The following is a 16,218-nucleotide window of genomic DNA, read 5'->3' as shown; positions in this document are numbered from 1 at the left end:
TCCTGTGACTATCAAGTCATCTAGGATCCCTCCAGTGTGACTCAAACCATCTAGTAGCTTATCATGATCTGTTGAAATAATGCCGGTGCCGCTGCTACGCCAAAAGGAAGCCTTGTGTATCGGTACAGTCCTAAGTGAGTAGTGATTGTCACATAGGGCTGTGATTCTTCATGTAAAAGAACCTGCTGATAGGCATTACTGAGGTCTAGCTTTGTGAAAAGCTCACCCCCATTCAACTTAGTAAACAGTTCTTCAGGGGTAGGCATTGGGTATTCAGGTACATCCAGGTATGGGTTTAATGTTACCTTAAAATCTCCACAATTCTGACTGAACCATCAGGTTTCAATACTGGTACTATTGGTGTAGCCCAGTCAGAACTTTCAACTTTCTTCAGAACTCCCTCTTCTTCTAACCGCCTTAGCTCTTCAGCCACCTTATCCTTGAGAGCATAGGGTACGGGGCGTGGCTTGAAGTATTGAGGTGTTGCCTTTTCTTTCAATTGGAGTTTGGCAGTAACTCCTTTGATGGTGCCCAGTTTCCCATCAAACAAGGTTGGGTACTGTTTCTTTAAATCAGCTAATGTAGGCTTTGGACAATTGACTCGATAGATATTACTTATCTCTTCCCAGTTTAATCTCACTTTTGCCAGCCAGTCTCTCCCCATTAATGCTGTTCCCTTACCTCTAGTAATGATTACTGCAGCTCCCGTGTCTAATTCTAGCTCGCAGGGAGTGTCATTGATAGTAATTGGGACCATAATTGCATCAGGTTTTCTGGTTTTATCTAGACTGAGGTTCCACATGAGCCGTTCATTGGGATTATATTGGTCACTATCACCACTTTCAGACTCACTAGACTCACTACTTTGTTCTTGGTGGCCAACCAACTTGATCCTAGAATTTTTTTTCTTCTTCTTTTTCAACTCCACTGGCTTCCTCAGATCTTGTGTTTTGACTCTTGTTCCCTTCTTGCCTCTTTCAGGGCATTTTGGCTTAATGTGCCCCTTTCTTTTGCAGGCATGACATTCTGCATCTTTGAAAACGCATTTCTCTGGGGAATGGTTACTTCTTCCACATCGAAAACACTCTTCCCTTTGGATATAATTTACTGGGGATGATTCAGTGCGAAATTGATTCATTTCTTTATTTGCCAATTCCATTCCCACAGCAATTTCTATGGCTTTCTTGAGAGGTAAATCTTCTTCGCCCAGCAATTTCCTTTTGATGGACCTGTCTCTCAGACCACAAACTAACTTGTCTCGCAGGGCTTCGTCACGAAACGCTCCAAAAGCACAAGTTTCTGCTAGTTTCTGAATCTTAGCTAGAAAATCTCTTACAGACTGGCCTTCCTCTTGCTCATACTTGTGAAACTTATACCTCTCAGCAGTGACAATGGGTTTGGGCGTCAAGTGTCTCGCCATGATTTCCACTATTTCTTTATAGGACTTCTCGGTTGGCTTGGTTGGGGCTGTTAAATTCTTTAACAACGAATACATCTTACCTCCCATTAAGGTAACTAAACTTGCGACTTTTTTGCCCTCTGGGACATTATTGACTATGAAAAACATTTCCAACCGCTCCACATACGTCAACCAATCTTCGTTGTCGGGATTGAACTCGTTCATTCTTCCAAAACAACTCGCCATTGCTGGGCCAAGACTGTTTATTCCAGGTTGATTTTCGGCACTTGCCGTCGCTTTTTCGTTCATTTCTACCAATCGATTACTCCGCTCCTCGTCGCCAATGTTATGTTTAAGGGTTCAACGGTAATCGTGGTGTTATCCAACTTATTTTATTATAACTAAAACGTTTTACATACGTTGCTCCCCGCCATGTGGTCACACACCGCAATCACGTGACCACCACAGGTAGCCCAAACTACATAACAGAGGACACTTTTAATTCTATTGTATTTTAGGTTTGCACGATGTACGAGATTTTGGATCTTTAACTTGAATTTTCGGGACAATAGTTAGCAGGAGATTTTTATGACCTTGCATGACGTGATTTCTCTCACAAATGAAATCTATTTTAGATTGATAATAAAAAAGTGGACGATATATTTCGATATATATTTAAAAGCGCGCGCATGCGCGATCCTTTTGAAATATGATGCAAAATATGCTCAAAGCTATTTTATGTTTTCGATCCAGAACTCATAAGGCACATTGTATATACATACGTAATTGTAGTAAAAGCGAGATCCTAGAATCTTATGCTAGTACTTCTTGGGCATAGTTAGTGACTGAGACAATAAATGGGGATGAGCTCATGAGGGTGGGGAAGGTATTAAGACTGCCAGCCAACTGAATTTTGGTAAACTTGTCTTCAGGGCCCAGTTGTTCAAAGCCTGATTAGTACTAATCCTTGGTTAACTCTAATAAGACCTATAGAGTTAATCCTGGATTAGCGTTAATCCAGCTTTGAACAACCCGGCCCAGGGGTAAAACTGCCATTCTCCGACTAACAGCACCTCGACTCGTAACAAAAACACTGGATTTGGGCTTCCTGTGTTATTTCAGTAATTGATCATATTTCCCAAAAAACGGGGCCCCACCAAAAAAATGATATTTTTAAAATATTATTTCATATTTGAGTAAAATTGTAGAATAAAATGTACATAACCTTTCTATGCATTGTAAAATAAAGCTTTTAGTTTTATTATGTACTGGTTTGTGGTTTGTTTCTCTTTTTTTTTTTTGTTCCTCTTTTTTTGGAAAAAAGGAAAAAAGATCTCTCTTATGTCTTTAATGAGCGTTTTCCTGCGTTTCTTAAAAATATTGAAAGCATGCAGGAAATTTAGAAAAGTTCAAGAAAAAAAAATCCCGTCTCCTACCCCCTTAGGATGATTTTGCGCTTCATCCGGGTATCACGGAAAAAGACAAGTTTAGGAAGATTGACTGTACGTCTTGTTTTATCAGCGAAAAAAATGGGTTTTTAACTCAAGATCTTTAAATATGGACCAAATACTTAAAGGAATAGTGGCTTCAGACCATCCAGAAGACGTAAAAAAGATACTGATACAACAACTCGTGTCTAAATCAGCAAACGAGATACCGGAAGAGCAGTGTAAATCCATCTTTGAGATTAGTTCTCAATGGATGGCCAAAGAAAACACAGTTTTTTTGAATGACAGCGGAAAATTAATCCTTACTTCGTGGGCAAAACACCACAAAGAAGTCTTCCAGAGATTTTTTACGGAGGAATATTTATTGAGCTATGTGGAAAACAGTCAAGAAATGAGCGTTGCATCGGTGAATTACATCAGAACATCGTTTGAACTGCTCCAACATACGACTCAAATATTTTCACTCTACACAATAGTTCGTCATCGTGCTAATATTTGGATTAGCCAGAAGTCTGATATAGACTTCTGTGCGTCAGTTTGTCGTCTTCTTATAGAATATAACCATTGCTGGCCAGTTGGGGACCATCTTGTCCAAACGTGCTTTTCATTACTGTATTGTCTTGCCAAAACAGATTTACCAAAATCCTCGAAAGAGGAATTGAAAACTTGTATAAGAAATGCTGGATTCGTTGCAGCCTTGATGAATCGTGTACTGATGAAGAATCAAAATTACATTTTACCTATTTTAACTGAGTTATTCAAAATTATTTCCTCCCATGGACCAAACCCATCTGTTGCTGTTGCATCAGTTGTGCAGTTTTTTACCCCAGAAGTGATTGACAGTTCCACTAAAATGGTGGCTTGCAGTCCATCAGTGTCTGATGAGAACCTTGCGTTAGCTTTAACTCGTATGATTAGCTGGCTGTCTTGGCCTGGGGGAAGACGAGTTGATCAGTGGATAATATGCTTTTTACGGGCTCTCGCTATGGCTAAAAAACACAATATCCTAATTCAAGTCACTCTTGAAAAACTACCTCAGGTAAAATAGAAAATAAGGAAAATATTTTAAAAAGACAAAATAGAACCCAATTTATGTACAGACAATTAATTATATTATCTATTATATATTATACATCAATTTAATTTTGAAATAGACAAAAAAAAATTTTGATTGAATTAACACAAAATACATTGTATAACAGAATGCCTAATTGATTTTCTCTATGAACATTTATTAGTATAGATTCTATCTTGAGGTTGTGGTCATCAGCCTAGACTTGTTTGAGGCTGAGGTATTTAATAATGTAGTAAAAACAGTGAAACAAGTAAGGGTGATGATGCATAAACTAACCAAAAGTAGATGGGCTATGAAATTATTAGAAAAATACATGTATCATCTTGACTATAACCACTAAATCAAATTCTATGTTGTCATTAAAATATCTAACAAACATACAGTTTTAAAATCAATTTTTTAACTGTAACTGGTAAATATAATTTTTATGTACCATTTCTGTCTTTTTTAAAGAATTTTGTAATCAAATTTGGAATTTAAAAAAATAATCTTTCAATGAGTGAAAAATGGAATAATCTTTAAGAACCCTTCACACAGATAGAGAAAGATGTCCAATGACAATAAGATTGACAGACTTACAAGCAATCAAAGCAACAATGAGACAGACAGACAGCACTGAGACAGGCAGGCAGACAACAGACATTAATGTGTAGTTACAGATAGGCAAAACCTTATATTATACAATATATTATTTAGGAGGTCAAAGAATTTCCTGGGATCTTCCCTGATGTCTTCACTTTATTTCATTACAGGTTTTTAGTAGACTGTTATTTCCAATGGTCAGAGACAGTACTATGGGAGTATTATCACACATGCTCCTGAGCTTCAAGCATTCTCCACAAGCATTTCATTTGGTAAGAAGGTTGAAAAAACCTAGTCATAATAGACCTCCTCAGCTCAGCGTAATGTTGTCCCATTTCAGGCCACGTGTCATTCCCTTGAGAATAATATTCTTTGTTTGAGTTGTATCCATATTCATGTGTCTTCTCAATGATGTGCAACCGACGCAAACCTTAAACAAAGAAATGATACTCTATGGAATGACACGTGGTCTGAAATGGGAAAGCATTACGTCAGAGCCGAAGAGGTCTATTGCGTATCACTTTTCTGAAGAACTAAGATAATCATAATCATAATCATAATCATAATAATCAGAGTACAAAGATCTAGAAATAGAAATTTAAAAAATGTGGGGTATGGAAACAAAAACCATACCTATTGTCATTGGGGCACTAGGGTTAATTCACAAAGGACTAGAACAATATGTCAACCATTTAAAAGGGGACATCTCTATCACAGAAGTACAGAAGATCGCTCTTTTTGGAGCTGCACACAGCATTAGAAAGACTCTCATGATTACTTGATTTTGTTTTTGATTTTTTTATAATACCTCGTATTGTAATTATATTCTTGTTTTCCCAAGGCCCATGGATTGGACTCGGTAAACTAAGAATTTCGTAAGCAAAATTGAAGCAAATTGTAAATGAAGATAATAAGATGAGAAGATAAACATATAATAGTGTATATACACTAACAAAGCTGTGGTGCTCTAACACTGTTCCCTATCATTTTAGATTGTAGAAAATGTCCCAGATTTGGTTAAAACGCTGAAGAAAGAAAACACTGCATCATCAAAGGCATGTCTACAGACATTAGCTGAGTTGATGCACATTTTGATGTATCAGCATTCTGGCTTTCCAGAGCTCTATGGGCCTGTGTTGGATAGTCTACAGGTATTCTGTCTTATATTGTAATCGTATGAAGCTAGCTAAAGCCCATCTTTATTGTGTTGATTTTAAGTTCCTTGTTTGTGTGTGGGGGTGAGGGGGGGGGGGGGGAGGGGGGTAGCATGGCAAACCTATTAATAGGAACTATTCATCCAACAATCCCTCCTTCCATTCATCCAACCATCCATCCATCTCATCCTCTTCATTCATCTGTCTGTCTGTCCATATATCCATTCATCCTACCATCCATCCATCCAGCAATCTATTCTGTCATCCTTCTTTCCATCACCTATCTGTCTGTCAAGCTATCCATCCACCCATCCAACCACCGATGCATCCATCCATCCATCCATCCATCCATCCATCCATATTAATCTTGCCCATCTAAATGTCATCCTAAAAAATAATTATCTTTCTTTCATTTTTCCCATTTCATTTTTGATTCCTATTAGGACTTCACCAAGCCATCTGAAGCCATGATCAAGAAGTGGCTGGCCCAGGCTGCATGGTCTGCGCAAGCATTCAACCAGATACCACCGTCCAGAATGACGCCCAAGTCAGAAACAGGAAGAACAGGACTGGTCAACCTGGGTAATACCTGTTATATGAACAGTATTATACAGGCTTTGTACATGCTGGATGAGTAAGTACATACAATGGTAACAAATCTGTCTAGGGTAGGGTCAGGGACATCAAGCATGCAATATTTAGAGTATAGATGCTTTGCACCCTCACATGATGGCAGCCATGACTGGAGGGCAGGAATAATTGAATCTGGCCTAATCTGATTTACATGAGAAAGAATTCAGTTTCCCAGGGTAAAAAAATGCTCTATTTTTGTGCCTCCTGTCATGGCTACCATCACTTGATGGGGCAAAGTCTTTATTTCAAAATCTTGGAAGCTTTATTTGGAATGTATTAGCCTGATCTTGAGTCTCTGAAAGTGTCCCTGAGTATACAACAAGGAAATTACTAAATGAGTTTTTTTAAATGCTAGGTTTAAATGCTTACTCATGGAAAGGAATACTACCAGAGCTTTTGAAAAGGTCATTTATCGGCTGCAGGAACTGTTCGTATTTCTCAAAATGTCACAGGCAAGTGCACATATATTGAGGCTAGGGTATTTATCATTCATTCCACTCCCATAATACTCTTATAAACATTTCACCATATTCACCACTAGTATCTCAATTAAAAATAGCATCTTCCCCTAGAAATGTCACAGGAAGCCTGACTCATGTCGTGGCTTTTTTTCACAGCGTGCCGCATTTTCCCCGTCCAAGTTCCATCATGTGGCTCGTCCCCCATGGTTCACCCCCGGGTCCCAACAAGATTGTTCAGAATTCCTCAAGTACCTTCTGGACAGAATCGAAGAAGAAGACAAGGTTGTCTCGAATTTAACTGAACTCAAAGAGAAAATCCCTCATAGGCAACTGCATAGTAACATTATCGAGGACACGTTTGAAGGAAAACTACTGGTGTGTCATCGATGTAGACGCTGTAACTATGTGTCATACCGTGAAGAAGTCTTCATTGATTTACCTCTAGCCTTTCCTCAAAACAGCACTTGGGTGGATCGAGACTTATCTAACGGACCAGGTAAACCTCTTGTCGACCAACCAGCAGAAAACGCCAACATACCTAGCTCCGATAGGAGTCTAAAGGGGGGAGATATCGGCCAACGCCCATCGGTACCATCAATCTCATCCAATAGCAAAGGCGAAAGCGAGTCTAGTTCAGAGTCAGGGCCCAGTTCTCCGACCAATAACTATACACTGCCAAAGAGCTCTGGATCTCAGAGCAAGGTGTCTACCTATGGGATAGGAGCTGAAGATCCTAGTATATCCTTGGAAGAAATGCTTGGGTATTTCTTTGAACCCGAAATTCTTGAAGGGTCAAACCAGTATCACTGTGAACAGTGCCAAAGCTTGCAAGTAGCCGAGCGCAGTGTCGTTATCTCTAAGGCTCCGAGATTCCTTGTGTTGAATCTGAAAAGGTTCTCTTACAATGTGACGACACACCAGAGATCAAAGATCCTACAGAGTGTTACATATCCATTAAAATTAAAACTGTCGAATAATATCATCCGAGTCAAGGAAGAGGAAGCCAAACGGGGCTCTCCTGTACTGGAAGAGCGCCATACACCCCCTATAGATAAATGCCTGAACGATGAAAAAATGGAAGCACCGCCTAGTAAGTGCACTAAACAAGATTTCGATTGCGCTCCTCCTAGCGCACCAATGGTAGCTGATAGTGCCTCTAGTGCGCTACCGCTAGAGAACTTTCCCTCAGAAACTATGTACGCGCTAACGTCCGTTGTGGTGCATTCTGGGGTGTCGTCCGAGAGCGGGCACTACTACTGTTACGCGAGGCCCTCGGGTCACGTGGTCCAGGATGATGACGTCACAGCCAATGAAAACAATGATAAAAGTAGTGGCGGTAAAAAGCCACTTCATTTGGTCGGCACGGACAACCATTCTTGGTGCTTGTTTAACGACAGTAGAGTATCGTCCGCGAAGTTTGAGACTTTCTCGGAAATCACAAAACGATTTCCCAAGGACACTCCCTATGTGTTAATCTATAAGAACATTAGTAAATACGCTGGTTCAAGTCGTGGACCCAGTGTGTCTGGGGTAGCCATGGAAACCAAGGAATGTAAGATCAGACAAGATCTTCTGGATTTGGTCAATCTTGACAATCTACTTTATCTGCAGGTTAGTTGAGATGATTTTGTATGACTGTTGGAGAACGTACCCTACCGTTTTGTATCGTTCGTAGTGAGGCTTTAATAGATCTGGGGATGAGGGGGCGAGTGAGCGTATTTTGGCACTAGTTTCCCGCCATTTCTATCAAAGCCATCGGGAGAACCATCTAATCGCGCGCAGCATGCTTACTCCAAGTTTTAACTGCCATTTACCATCATAAGCAAGTTTCTGTTTCGGTCTATTTATATGAAGCATTTCGTGTCGTCAACATGTTGCACGCAACAATCGCGAGGAAAAATCGTACCGTGTATTTAGAATTTGGTGTGATTAGTTATGACAGCGTTATCGTTTTTAGCTGTCCTCACATTTTGATATTCATGAACAACGATGCACATACAATTTGTTGAAGCCTGTGGCTACGCAACAATAGATCACCTGACACCTGACACCTGACACCTATTGAAATGTGCAAGTACAGCGGTAGAAAAAAAGCCATTTGAGTGCAGAAAACCGATTAGGCTTCTAAATTTGGAATTGAGCATGATAATAAAGCTACTGACATCGTTGTAGAATATAGTGCATCTACCCGCTTCCGTAATTATTTCAAGGAGTTCTGAAGCAAACGTTTTCCACGATTCTATTTATTTATTTTTTTATCCATCTCTTCATTTATTCAAACAATATGTGTTTCGAACGGTATAAAACATATTTGGTAACATTATTCTGCTATAACGTTTCCTTGTCACACTTCACATAATAATGACCCCAGTTCGTTGAAGTTTTTTATTTCCCTGCCCCCTCAGACGCCGGAATCTCTTGCCTTTTGTAAGTCGATCAGTGTTGCGATAATGGAAGTTGTCACTGATAAAGATCACACCTTTTTCCAGAACATATACTTCCCCTTATCATAAAGTCAAGAAAAGAAATTGTATGGTGTTAATAGCATCGGTGATCACATTTGATAAGGGAATTGAAAAAATATTTAGCACAAAAAGAGAAATTGCTTTCCTTTTTTTCTTTGTCCTAAGATTTTTTTGTTCTTCCTTTCTAGTAACTTTAATAGTCAAATTGGTTCTATATTGTATTTATTGTTATCAACATCATAGCCAACCACGCTATATTGTCTCTTCTTCAATATTATATTAATAAGTCATCGAAAAACTAGAATATTCTATCCTCCCCATCTGCTGAGCCATCATAAATCAATTCAAAAAAGAACAAGAAGGTGAACATTCTACATTGAATTATTAGACTGTATTTGCTTATTCAGGACGTGTACATCCCTTCTAGTCTTTTAATTTCTTTTGTACAAAGTGTATCCGTTTACGATCAGACTTTGATCAAGAAAACCGGAATTTTTTCTCGAACAGGATGTACACTAGCGAGCACTATTGAATATCATTCTCATTGCTTTCAAGGCTTCGTCATTTTCATGTAATTTAGTTTGCACTTGGTCACACTTGCTCGAGCTGTCAAAAGCCAGTCTGTTGCATTTAGATTGATAGCCATTCTGTTTGTTTTTTTAAGACTCCTGTACTCAAGTACCGGAGACTTGGTTTTAGTGAGAACCGTTGTGTTTTGTCAGTGACCAATATGTGGCGCGACTGAAGTAGTCTTACAAGATAAAACCCGAATGGAATATGAATGAGACAGGAATAGGGCTTGATTGATTGAATTACATTTGCCCAGCCGCGGAAGAAATCTATCAATAGAGAGTTTTAGATTTACGTTCACGGCAAACGTGAAACGTCAGTCGACCAGTAAAAAATTCTTTTAAATTACTGAAAAAGAATCGCAAAAAAGTCCAAGTAGTAGAAAAACAAAAGAGTATTTGCGCTTGGTGAGAAGGTTTGTAAAAGGTAAAGTAAAATACACGAAAACTATGAAAACGTGGTCACGTTTGCCGTTTGTGGGGAGGAAAAAAAGTCAATCTAAAACTCTCTAATGAACGAAAGTAAACGAAAAAACCTTAATATTCTGCTCAGCTGGCTCTGAAAAAGAAAACTGATAAAACTTTTGTTTGGGCGTTATTTTCCCCATTTCAGACAAAATGCCCTTCCCTTATCTTATTCTGAAAACGTTTGTATTCAGAACTGTACGTTCGACTAAACTGTCAAGCACTCTTGAAGTCGTACTTATTGCGGTTGCTTTTGTCTTTTTCTTCTCCGCAGGAAATTGAACATGAGTCGCGCATGCTCACTAAACCCAAGTTAACGCCCTCAAGATCACGTGATAATGATGATGATGACGACAGTGGATCTTCAAACAGTAGTTGTGGCCCTGGGGCAGGTTACTCGACGCCTTTCAATCGATTTATCTTCTGACGAGCATATACAGACAGACAGACAGATAGACAGACACATCTTAGTACTATCAGGCAAGTCAGGAAGAACATCTTGCTATAGTCTATAATGGTTCTGGGTTCTAAGTTAATACTAATTCAGTAAATGAACTAGAGATTTCCGATTTAGCGGATTATAGGCGGAATAGGCATATACTAACGGAATAGGTACATCGTGTAGCTGATGCGTTGTGAATTCAGTCAAACCGTTAAATAGGTGCCGTAAACTAAATCAAACTAACTTCTGAATCGTCTTTGTATTTATATAGGGTATTTTTTTTCCCGATTTCTCGTCAACGAGCATCCCTATCCTCTTTATCCTGAAGGACCTCTCAATCTCTGGGCCCCGAGCTTCACTGCATGTTAATCGTAGCTACCAAGAAATGAGTCTGACTTTCCACTTAATGACAAGAAAACTATTTTAATAATTTGTAGTCAGCTACAAGACAATAATACTGAATATTCCATTCTTCATCAGACAGATACAAAACGTAATTGCTACAATTAAGACAAATAAATATTCTAGTCTTCATCAGACAGATATCATGTTAGCATGTCATATATACGTACAAAACGTAACTGCCACAAAAGACAAATAAATATTCTAGTCTTCGTCAGAAGACACCAAACCATGAATAGTCCTCCAGCTTGCCAAAGCTTTCTTATGCTCTCGAGCAGCAGTTTGAGCTGACTCGAGAACACCAGGGATTGCATCCAGCAAGCGGTCAAGTCTATCCTCTCTCGTCACTTTTTGTCTTTTGCTAGACTTGTTCTCCGGCTTCACTGAAGTTCTTTTCCTAAGATAAAAACAACACATGAAAACCACGTTTTACAAGCCATATCTAAGAATTTGAGCACAAATTATTACAAAATATTAAATTATTATCAAATTACCTATCTTCCTCTTTCTCAAGTTCCCTTCTATTGTTGATCTTCTTGAGAATTTCTGTCGAGTCGTCATGCTGTAGGTTTTTGTCATCCACGTCAACCACATACTTCGTTTCCCTAGTATTAATAGCCTTACAAATTTCTGCAATTTCTTGTTTAGCACTTTCCTCGCTGCTAGATTGAGAAGACTCGTATTCATCATCAATTATTTTTGATGTTGATGGTGTTTCCCGCTGCGTTTTGTCTGTTGACGTGGTATCGTCATTCCTATAAGAATAATTTCATATTATTATCCTTTTAACTTACGGAAAGCACTTTGCACCTGTTTAATAATTGATTGTACCTTGTAAGTAGAGCGTTGTTGAGCAGTTTAGAAGCTCGTTTTCTTAGGCGCTCTTGTAAAGCCTTGCAAGCGGACTTATCCTCGACCAAATACTGGTCTCCTGCTTCTCCCATCACTTCTGCGTGTCGTCTCATGTAGCTCAACACGCTTTTCCACTCTCTCCCACATGTATTTACAGCCTGAAGAATGAGAATATCCTCCAGTTCTGTATAATTTCTTCTTGCTTTTCTTTGTTTTTTCACGTTTTCCATCGTGTTCAATGTTCTTGTACGAATGATGAAAAGAGTGCCTTGCTAGCAAACGTGCCCACGTGCGCTAAGTGTGAATGTTATCAACCTTCTTGTGTTTCCTAATTGTGTTTGTGTTTTGTTTCCTAATTATGTTAATAATAATGCATACATTCTAAGTGCACGCACGCTTTGACAAGTTGTAGCAAATTATTTGCATATCTTCGCCTTTGTAAAAGTTTATAGGTATTTATTAAGTTCAAAACAAGTAATGGATGTTCCTCCTTTCCCAACCTTTGTTGTGATGACGCTGTTGTCTGTGGTTACAGTTGTAAAACTTGTGCTCCAAAGATCACCACGCCTAGTTCCTCTATTTCCTACCCATGTTATAGGGAATCTGCTCATAGCACTTCTTATGCTGGTCTCTATAGTACCAACAGGGAGATTTAACCTCTTAGCCCGACTTCTTGGTAATCAGCTTCTTCACCGCCAAAACAATGGCATCGATATTTATCGTTTAGTACGGAGCTACCCACGCGTTTTTTGGTACATGACCGGGGAAACACCTGAATCCTTTGATGCTATTATACGAAGAATAGCCGTAGACGTTACTCTTCCAAGACATACACCTCGAGTACCAGCAACTAATAGACGAAGAGCTTGCAAACTTGACGTCACAAACAGAGTCCTCATGGTTGTTATGTGGCTAAGGCAATACCCGAAACTGTACGTCCTCGCATTCATCTTTAGAATAAGCAAAAGTACCGTTGCTGAAGAAATCTATCATATCGTTCCAATTCTGTTTGTCCGCTATCAAAATTTTATCACATGGCACTCTCTAAGGGTTTGGAGTAACTTTCTGGACACTCTGCCACATTTTTCAAACGCTGTAGGTATGATAGACGCCACGACACACAGAATTCAAAGACCATCTGGCCCAAGACAAGCAGAGTTTTATAGAGGCGACAAGAAATACCACTTTATAAGTACGCAAATAGTAATCGATGCAGACGGATTGATAGTACTACTTGTAGCTGGGTAAGTTTGTAGACTTGTCTAGGTTTAAGATAGTAATGAATGGATGGATGGATGGATGGATGGATGGATGGATGGATGGATGGATGGATGGATGGATGGATGGATGGATGGATGGGTGGATGGATGGGTGGGTGGATGGGTGGATGGGTGGATGGGTGGGTGGGTGGGTGGGTGGATGGATGGATGGATGGATGGATGGATGGATGGATGGATGGATGGATGGATGGATGGATGAGTGAATGAATGAATGATTATGATGGTCATAACGATATGATTTACCCTGACACATTTGTTTACTACTGAAAGATAAATGCATACATTTTTCAGTTTTCCGGGGCGTATGAACGATGCAGAAACATTCAGACGACTTCCTGCTATAGGACACAGGAGAATAAGAAATCTTCCACAACGAGCAAGGCTGCTTGCTGATGGGGGATATGCTAACCGCCCTCCTCTCATTACACCAAGACGTATTGCCCACAACAGAAGACAGCGAGATGCTAACAGGGCCCTGAGATCACTTCGTATCCGAGTGGAGCACACTATTGGTTCTCTTAAAGTATATTCGGCTTCCTCAGACATCTTTCGTCACATGAGACCGTTCCAACCCATCGTAGTAGCAACCTGTGGATTTCTTGCAAATCGAAGGAGACTAATTCTTAGAGGACTGTAGGAAAGAGAATATCAACTCGTTTCTTTACAGACTGATTTCCCCCTAACGATACAATTTGTGGAATATTCGAGAAACTTTGATAACGTTTCGTCAACCTCTTTCTTTCCAAAGACTTTGCTTACAAGTGTAACTTGGATTTTTCATTGTAGATTTGAGAACACTGAAGTATGAAGGCCGATTTACACGGTACAACGTTTGCTTACGAGTGTCGCATGCAATCTGCAAACATTGTACCGTGTAAATCGGCCTTAACAATTTTAGTTGATATAATACATGTTCGTCAGCAAAAATAATTTGTTTATTTGTTTGTTGAGTATAGACTGATTGTGTACTCATATCAACAAACCATATTTTAGTTCAAAAAGGTCATATAAAACAGTACCAGTTCAGAATATTAAGTAAAAAAATAGTGCTCGTTAAGCAATAGAAAACAAAACATTTACTGAGTTAACCTATATTCTGAGTAGCATGAGTATCAGGCTCTCCGGGAGAGGGGAAAGAGAGAGCCGGCTTCCTTCCCTTCTCTCCCCCTCCCCCTCGGAAGACCTGATACTCAGGCTATATTCCGGGTGGATTAATGAGCGTGGAATATACTGTCGCTAATCCGCTAAATCGGAAATCTCTACTAGGACCAAGCCGATTACGGACTGAGAAATATAAAATATAGAGGAATCAAGATATTGAACTAAATAAATGTAACATGGGGTCAAATGGGATTCATAACGGAATTGTCATCATCGTAAAACACAGAACACTATGTGAAATGGTTTGACCCCTAAAAGATCTCCCCCCCCCCCCCCCCCCCTGGATCCAACCCTATCAACCATCTTAGAAAAGTAGTTATTTAAGAAATATTATAGCATCTTTAGAGAAGATGTCTGGGAATTTACATAAAGCATTATCATAATAACTTGAATTGTTTAACAGTTCTAACTTCAAGAAACTAATATTGAATTGACAATAAATTATTTGTTAACGTTATGAAAGCTATAGACTTTACTTAAGCATTTTAGTGGTCCCCTTAACTCCTAAAAGTCACCCCTCCCTCCTTCACTCTCGCGAGGTTGAACGCTAGATAAGTCTCCTGTAGTAACGGGATTGTGTATGCCCTCATTTGAGTAACAGCTGTTCTTTGCTTGCCTGATTACTTTATTATATTTCCTGTATGACATGCATTTTCCAATTTCACTTCCATGATTGATTCTCACACAAAAACTCTTAAGACATCAACCTTGCGCATGTGAATTAGGATACCGTTATCACTAATACTGAAAAGCAAACAAACCGATAAGAGCATAGCTCAAATGTTATTGACTCGGGTATCTAAAATCATACGTTTCTATCTTCGCGTATTCACGACTAAAAAGAAACGTTCAAAATGAAACGATAGTATTTTCGAATGTTGAAATTCTTGAGGAATTTTAATTTTTACTTGGTTTCATTCTGCATGCTCATTCTGCATGCTCATTCTGTTGTTTGTCCATCGATTGAGAACTCATTTCACTTTTCGACTGAGAATCCTATTGAAAATACATCAAAGCCGGTAAAAAAGTTCATTAAGGTAGATCAAAAGCATGGTTCAAATAAAAAAAGGTCCCTTTTATCAGTCAGAAGACTTCAATGGCTTTAATTTGTTATTCTTGTTTCTTCATTTGTATTCAGGGGCAATCCAGTTTCGCAGCTTCATATCTCCAATAAAGTCGTACAGGTGAATGGGCTTCACAGCTCCAACGGTCTAGATATTTCCCTCGTAACAAAAACCCCGGGTGTTTCAAAATGTTTCAACGTTTCATAGAATTAACTTATATACAAGAAGAAAATATCGAGGTCACAATATATATTTAAAGGAGTAAATGAATGAATTTCGGTTCCGTTGACGTCGTGTGACACCCACCCATACAGTCATTTTATCCGGACACTAACTTATGTGGGTGAAGCATTTCTATATAGCTGTCGTCATAAATATAAAACTGGATTTATAGTACACCAATAGCTGGTTTTCAATCATTCCCAAATGATGAAATAACGAAAGACGCGGCGGCCATGTTCGGATGATGTAGCAAAAGAGATGTCCTTATTTTCTTCATTTATTCCTAATTTTTTCTTCATCATTTTACTTCTAATTTCTAGTCGCAGTACGTAATTTGGATTTTTCTCGTTCTTTGATAATAACTGCTTTACTTATCCACCTTTTTTTTTTAAATATACGAAGGATTTACATTTTGCTTGGTGTCCACCGAAGTCTGTTTTATCTTTAGATTTTTATTCTGATAGTAATATAAATATGTTTTTCCCCTTAAACTTCCCATTTTCTTTCCTCCATACATCAGATCAGATGTATAATTATTGGTCAA

At 38.9% G+C, this 16,218-nt stretch overlaps 3 protein-coding genes across 3 annotated transcripts; 1 reads left to right on the top strand and 2 right to left on the bottom strand.

Annotated features, from left to right (window-relative positions):
- Window positions 1–301: 301 nt before the first annotated feature.
- On the bottom strand, window positions 302–1,708 carry LOC148906223 (uncharacterized). The gene has a single exon (XM_089039429.1). The coding sequence runs from the start codon at window positions 1,706–1,708 to the stop codon at window positions 302–304; it is 1,407 nt and encodes a 468-aa protein (XP_088895555.1).
- A 1,160-nt stretch (window positions 1,709–2,868) lies between these two features.
- Window positions 2,869–10,944, top strand: LOC148906222 (ubiquitin carboxyl-terminal hydrolase 38-like). Its single transcript, XM_089038986.1, has 7 exons — window positions 2,869–3,886; window positions 4,675–4,776; window positions 5,497–5,655; window positions 6,102–6,292; window positions 6,647–6,743; window positions 6,909–8,363; window positions 10,526–10,944. Exons 1-7 carry the CDS (start codon window positions 2,957–2,959, stop codon window positions 10,676–10,678), a joined length of 3,087 nt encoding a protein of 1,028 aa, XP_088895112.1. The 5' UTR covers window positions 2,869–2,956; the 3' UTR covers window positions 10,679–10,944.
- Window positions 10,945–11,299: 355 nt separating this feature from the next.
- LOC148906221 (uncharacterized) lies at window positions 11,300–12,177 on the bottom strand. The gene is made up of 3 exons (XM_089038987.1): window positions 11,927–12,177; window positions 11,590–11,850; window positions 11,300–11,492 (listed from the first exon to the last, which is right to left on the bottom strand). Exons 1-3 carry the CDS (start codon window positions 12,175–12,177, stop codon window positions 11,300–11,302), a joined length of 705 nt encoding a protein of 234 aa, XP_088895113.1.
- Between the last annotated feature and the right edge of the window lie 4,041 nt (window positions 12,178–16,218).

The sequence above is a fragment of the Actinia tenebrosa genome, unplaced genomic scaffold (genome assembly GCF_029948245.1).
Source record: "Actinia tenebrosa isolate PJP-AT-01 unplaced genomic scaffold, QUT_ActTen_1.0 PGA_scaffold6__47_contigs__length_16458017, whole genome shotgun sequence".
Classification (NCBI taxonomy): Eukaryota; Metazoa; Cnidaria; class Anthozoa; order Actiniaria; family Actiniidae; genus Actinia; species Actinia tenebrosa.
Note: the sequence above shows the minus strand (reverse complement) of the source record. Positions and strands in the feature narration are given on the sequence as shown.